The sequence below is a fragment of the Arachis ipaensis genome, chromosome B02 (assembly GCF_000816755.2).
Source record: "Arachis ipaensis cultivar K30076 chromosome B02, Araip1.1, whole genome shotgun sequence".
NCBI classification, from domain to species: Eukaryota; Viridiplantae; Streptophyta; class Magnoliopsida; order Fabales; family Fabaceae; genus Arachis; species Arachis ipaensis.
In genome coordinates this window covers 6,684,260-6,690,656 of record NC_029786.2, presented here as the reverse complement: position 1 = coordinate 6,690,656, position 6,397 = coordinate 6,684,260, and the positions used below count along the sequence as shown (strand labels likewise).

The window sequence follows — 6,397 nt, the reverse complement described above, 5'->3', positions numbered from 1 at the left end:
AATAAATAAACCAATATATCCAATAATTTTTTTTGAAAACTACTAAAAAAATAAAAATTTATTAAAAACTAAAAATATTCAAATTTAGGGACTAATTTAAATGATTATTCTAAAACTTACCTTAGTGGGAAGGCTAATTAATTTAGAGTTACGGTATCTATGAATTATTGTAAATTAAAAAAAAAAAAAGATACACTAGTTGAGTCAACCAATACCATTCATAAAACTACATATTTAATTATTTCTCCATAATATAATAATGCACAATATAATGAATGACATAACAAAATTATTAGTCATAGATATACCATAGATCAAAATTAAATAAATAAATAAATAAATGTCTATTTGCATAGGCGTGTTGCCCAGTTGCCTTGCTGATAATGCAGTAATGCTAGTTGCTTCATAAAGTGTCCTTCAATGATAATAAAAAAAAAATGAAAACAAAATTAGAAAACAAAATAAAAGAAAAAGAATAAAAATAAGATTCCAATTTCACAGAAACAGCATCGCACCTCTCTCTCTCTCTCTCTCTCTCTCTCTCTCTCTCTCTCTTCCATAAACAGTCATCTAACAACGAATCCAGAACAAAAGCTCTCTCTTTCTCTATATATACTACTCATACAACGAATGGAACAACGTTAACGACAAAAGAAGCCTTAAAAAGGAGCTTCAATTATATTTGCTTTTCAAAGCTTCATTTATTCAAACGCTGCTATTATTAGTGACCCATTTCAGCTTCCTACAGAAAGCACAAAACTTTGCTTCTAGTTTTTCCAGAACCTTCTTTTCTTAGTACCCCTTTTGGACAGTGGCTAGGATTTTGAAAATGGTAAGTGATTTCTCGCTTTTGTACCTAAAAAAGTTAGGTTTTTTGCTCATTTGGGTCTTAGTTTTGATGTTCAAAACTTAAACAAGTTTTGTTTTCAGCTCAAATTTGATTTTGGGGTGGTTTTGTTATGGATTTGGAGAAAACAAAAGAAGGGGATTTTGATGTTGGTTTATGCTTGGAATTTCAGGTAGTAGCTGCAGGTTCTAGTGTTGCTAAGCTCAACTTGAGAAAAGGGAAGGGTTCTTCTTATAATGTTATGAGCGGTGGTGATAACAGTGATGGAGATCTTTCCATTGTTAGTAATAACAGTGACAGTGAGTGTTGTTCATCATCAATGGTGGAGGTGGAAAGGGGTCCTTCATGTGTTTCATTCACCACTTTCAATATCTTGGCTCCTATTTACAAAAGGATTGATCCAAAGGTCAGGTCTTGTGCTATTTTCCCTTAGTTTTTAACATTTATGCAATCACTTGTGTCTTAATTCGTGTGTTTTTGAACAGAACCAAAGCCTCAGGGAAAGTGAGTTCAGGTACTCCTGGTTGTCCAGGAATGAAAGTATTCTGAATTCCTTGCTTGCTGAATCATCTTCCATAATGTGCCTTCAGGTAGCAATTTCTCTCTTTTCTTGGTAGAAAGTGTAGGAATTTTAAGTATGAGTAGTATTAGTATATGTTTGAGTCAAGATGTGATTTCTGGTCAATTTTGTGGTTTTAGGCTTAATCCAATAATTTAGATATCCTTGAGTGTTGTGTGTGTGACTTATGATCCTTGTTTCATTTGTAGGAATTTTGGGTTGGAAATGAAGAACTTGTTCACATGTATGAGGAGAAACTAGGGGATGCTGGTTACCATCTCTTCAAGCTTGCTCGAACCAACAACCGGGGAGATGGTAAGTGTGTGTGAAAATGAAATTCATGCTCCATCTTGCTTAGATATTTGGATTGCTATTGTAGTAGTTAGTACTAAGTACCGATGTTCTATGCATTCGAGGTTTTCCGATTTTTGTCATAATCTAAATTATAAGTTTCTCCAAGTAAATTTGTTACTCTGTAGCTGAAAACTCATATCTACTATACTTTATGCAGGTCTTCTTACTGCTATACACACAAAATATTTACATGTTGTGAATTATCGGGAGTTGTTTTTAAATGATTTCGGTGATCGTGTTGCTCAGTTGTTACACGTTCAGTCTATTGCCCCTGTTTCGCAAAACCAAATGGGAAGTCTTTACCAAGAGTTTCTTATTGTGAACACACACCTGTTATTTCCTCACGATTCGAGTCTATGTATAGTGAGATTGCATCAGGTATGTCCACGTTTTTCTTCTTATTCATATATGAATTTTGTTTTCAATATTATCTTAGCTTTCACTGTCTTTGTAGGTTCACCAAATTTTGCAGCATGTGGAATTGTTTCAAAAAGAAAACAGGCTGAAACCGATGCCTATTATACTCTGCGGGTGAGTTTATTGTCGATTTTGCTGCAATGTTGGTATGCTTAACAGAATCAGGTTTCCTAATAGTGTGAACTTCAATGTTCAATCTAATGCAGTGACTGGAATGGAAGTAAGAAAGGGCATGTATACAAGTTTCTTAGGTCACAAGGGTTTGTTTCATCATATGACTGTTATGCAGATTCCCACAAGGTTAATATCTTACTAGTTCATAAATTCTAAAGCTTTCTTTTAGATTTTCGTTTTCATGTTTCTTTATTGTCTTGTTAATCCAGCAGTGGGTTAGTCACCGAAATCATAGAGGAAATATCTGCGGTGTCGACTTCATTTGGCTTTGCAATCCAAACCAACCACGGAAACCTTTGAAGACAAGTTGGGCTGAAGCTGTTTTTAGCATACTCAAGGTGAGTAATACTATGCTGCTTATAGGTTGATTTGTAAAATTTGCTGATGAACTTAGAGACTTAAGCGGTGCGTTTGTTCCGGCTTATCTTGTCAGAAATTACTTACTTCATTGAAAACAAAAAATCAATGTTCACATATTTGGATAAATTGTTTTGAACAATTAGGATTTGAAAAGAACAAAACAACATTTCTCAGCTTTTGTTTTGTAGAAGCTGAAAAGTAGTAGCTTTTCAGAAAAATTGGTTTCCAGCTTTTTAATTATATAGAAGATTTTAGTTTAAAAGTTACTTTTTCCGAACCAACATGGGTTGGTTGAGTGACTACTTCACTCGTCTGCTTAGGCAAGTGTGGGGTTTGAATCCCGCCTTGTGTATGCAACAATCCATTGGCAGATTAGTCCTTAAGCTTGTCGAGTCGGGGATACTGTGAGAAATAAAAAAATTACTTTTTCCTAGAGATGAAACAAACACCCCTCTCCAACATATCTGACAGACTTATATTATATTATCCTTTTGATTTGTCAAAGATTCATATTCATAGGACTCCCATTGTTGTAAAAAATTAATGAAACCATATATGCTCATGTGCATTATCCTTGTGGCTCTGAATATGACCTTTTTCCTTTGGGGATTTGATTTCAGTACCAGCTACGAAAAGCTTCGCTGTCTGAAGACAGTGCATTTACATTTCTGAAGGGAGACAATTGTGCCGATGCTGTGACATATCTTAGTTTCCATGAGGCACTGCGGCAGGTATACTTCACAATCTGCTAATATATGATAATGACAGAGATATGAGGCAGTGAACTTAATCATTTATATGTTGCAACTGTTTTCCAGGTAAAATTAGTTGATGTGCCTAATGGCTTATGCATTCAGCAGTTCCAAGATCTATGGAATCAAGCAGATGTTGATGGAAATGGGGTCATCGACTTAGAGGAATTCAAGGTATTTCACATATCTACATTAATTACATGTCCCATTACCTGCAGGTGTTTTCTTTATCGCCCCAAATCCAAACTCATATCTGTCTTTGCTTCGCTTCAAACGTGATCTTTCCTGTCTGAAATATAATCTCTGACTTATGATTTATGAAAATGAAACACAGTACTAAAAATATCATGTAAGTTCCAAATATAGTTAAAGTTATCCCCCTACAAATTCTAAGCAATGTTAAAAAAGTTTAAATTTATCAAATCCGATAATCTATCTAAAACATTCATTTGTGTATATGTTTGGGATGAGTACGGGGCAGGGCGACCACTACCCATACCTGTCCCATATCCAAACAATTATTGTCAGGTATTGTCGGTATATGCTCCAAAATCCAGTAAATGGTTGAAAAACCTGCCTCGTTCTGGGCGTGCAGATCAGTCGGCTCAAATTGCCGTCCCTGTTCAGTATATATTTGATTGGTTTAGTTTAATATTGTAGAGATTTATGTGATTTAGTTTGATGTTAGATTGATTCTATGGATGTTAACATACTTTCATAGTTGTGATATCCACCTTGAACACTATTTCTTACATAGTATCCGGTCCTCCTCGTTTCGCTTCCTCGTGTCTATGTTCATCTTTGTTTCGGTTATGCATGTCTTCGTTCATCCGCAACCTTAAGCCGAAGTTGATGCCTTCATCCAATCTCTAATTTCACTTTAAAGATCCACATAGTAATACCAAAACCTAACATATTCCATATGTTAATAAAACTGTGATATCTGACTTTTGCAGCAAAAGATTTGGAACTCTACATGTCCAGAACCTGTATTGGAAAGCTTCAATGGTTGCATGGAGGATGTGAATGCGACGAATGAGCACGAAACCATCGGCTTTAAGGTGAAGACAGCGATGTTGTTCCCTCGAGAAGTCGAGAGAGGACATTGGCCAGAAGAGTATTCTCTTTCAGATCATGCTAGGCTCACTGCTGTGTTTTCACCAGCAAAGATGAGATGCTATGGATCACAAAAACTATAGCTAGTTACTCCATACTTTATAATATCAGTATAAGCTTTTGTTAGACTTTTCTTTTCCTTTTTTCTTTTTTGACTTTTTAGGTTGTGGAAGTATATTATAGTGTATAGTCCTAAGAAAAATTATTTCTCTGTTGTGGAGTCAAAAGAAAAAAAGAAAGGTAGGAAAAATTTGTAATCAAATTTTGGTAAGTCCTGGCCAAATTTTTCTGGCAATAGGGTGAAAATTTTTGCATTGTAAGAATTGTAAGAAAGGAATCTCTAGGCATGCCTTTCTTTTCTCTAATTTACCCTTCTAAGTTACTATTACCCCAAACATCATTTTCATTAGTTCATCCCATTCAAATTATTAGTCTCAATTTTTTGTAAGAAAAAAACAAAAACCTACAAGCATTGATATTTTATTGAGTTGTTGATGGTAATCAGTGGCTAAGAAAAGGGGGTTGAATCTTAGTTTCTTTTTGTTAAATATTAATTTCTGCCCTTTTGAAGAAACTTCAGGAGATAATTCTGCTTTTGTCGTGTTGAGTTGAGAGACTTTTGTTTTGTCTCGTGTCGAATTTAGAGACATTTTTTGTTTTCGTCTCCAGATTAACAGAAACTGAGAAAGGAGTAGAAAAGAAGAATTAAAACCAGATATATTCTGGTTCAGCCACTAGGTGTAATGTGGTTTATATACAGTTTTCATCACAATAATAATGGAATTTCACTATATTATCATAACATTACAAATACCAATTTTTTCCTAGGAACTACTCATTCCTATCTGGGACAAATCCAGATTTTACACTCAATCTGAATTTAACTAGGACTCAAAACTTAGTTTTCAACCGCAAAGTGCTAACTCAACTTGCAAGGGAATCTTCACAGGATCATGAATCACAATATACAAATGTACAAAAAAACTCTGAAACATCTATGGCTTTTTTTCTAATATTGATCACTGCTTTTTATCTCTCACTGGCTTTTTTTTACAAACCTCACTATATTTGTCTTTTACCATGAGATTCAGACAGACAATATTAAAAAAAAGAAACTAAAATGAAATTCATTGAGGAGAAGAATTTCAGATAGCTTGGGAAGTTATGAGAACTCTATGCTTTTCACTTACTCTCCTTGATTTCAACCCTTAGCCGTTCACCCTTAATATAGAAGAGGAAGCTTCTAAGGTTAAAACCCTAACCCAACAACTTCTTCTCCTACCACAGAATAGCAGCGGCTTCAATAGAGAGAGATAAGAGAACCGAAGCTGATGCATGCAAGCTTACCTCATCTTTCTCAACCTTTTTCTTCAAGCTTCTTCAGTCTGGACCCTTGATCCTTACTTTGGCCCCAAGACTGAATTCGAACCCTTGATGAGCTTCTGACCCAAGATAGCTTCAGCGTTTCCATATTTGCTTCTACCCTCCTAGAGGCTCAGACGCACTCTTCCTCTTAGTGAACAAAAATAGAAGTAAACTTTTTTCAACTTAGATTTGCTTCTTTACCGAGGCAAATTGTTTCTTTTCTAGACAAAGAAAATCTTGAAATCTTTCTTCAAATCATATCTTCAATGGCAAATATATTTTTTGGCTATTCTTTGTGAACTTCACTTTTTCTTCCATCTTTTTTGATGGATTGAAGTGAATTGAAGTGACGGAGACAAGAGAGAGAGGAAAGAGAAGAAAGAAACTTTCGGTTGAAGCATTAAATGGAATTAAAACAAATCGAATTCCCACTTCCATTCCTCAAGGCATAAA

At 34.8% G+C, this 6,397-nt stretch overlaps 1 protein-coding gene across 2 annotated transcripts; it reads left to right on the top strand.

Moving 5' to 3' along the window:
- Window positions 499-5,080, top strand: LOC107624708 (uncharacterized calcium-binding protein At1g02270). Of its 2 annotated transcripts, none has more exons than XM_016327153.2 (11): window positions 499-832; window positions 1,020-1,253; window positions 1,333-1,437; window positions 1,616-1,721; window positions 1,918-2,138; window positions 2,215-2,291; window positions 2,384-2,477; window positions 2,564-2,689; window positions 3,332-3,442; window positions 3,530-3,637; window positions 4,420-5,080. In XM_016327153.2, exons 1-11 carry the CDS (start codon window positions 830-832, stop codon window positions 4,660-4,662), a joined length of 1,428 nt encoding a protein of 475 aa, XP_016182639.1. In that variant the 5' UTR covers window positions 499-829; the 3' UTR covers window positions 4,663-5,080. The 2 variants fall into 2 exon arrangements, with proteins under 2 accessions (XP_016182639.1, XP_016182638.1); XM_016327152.2 differs by having other exon boundaries at window positions 2,561-2,689.

Excerpts from the sequence above, each read along its gene's own strand:
- LOC107624708 (XM_016327152.2), top strand. Across the intron at positions 1,438-1,615 it reads CTTCCATAATGTGCCTTCAG|GAATTTTGGGTTGGAAATGA; the intron begins GTAGCAATTTCT and ends TTTCATTTGTAG. Across the intron at positions 3,638-4,419 it reads TCGACTTAGAGGAATTCAAG|CAAAAGATTTGGAACTCTAC; the intron begins GTATTTCACATA and ends TGACTTTTGCAG.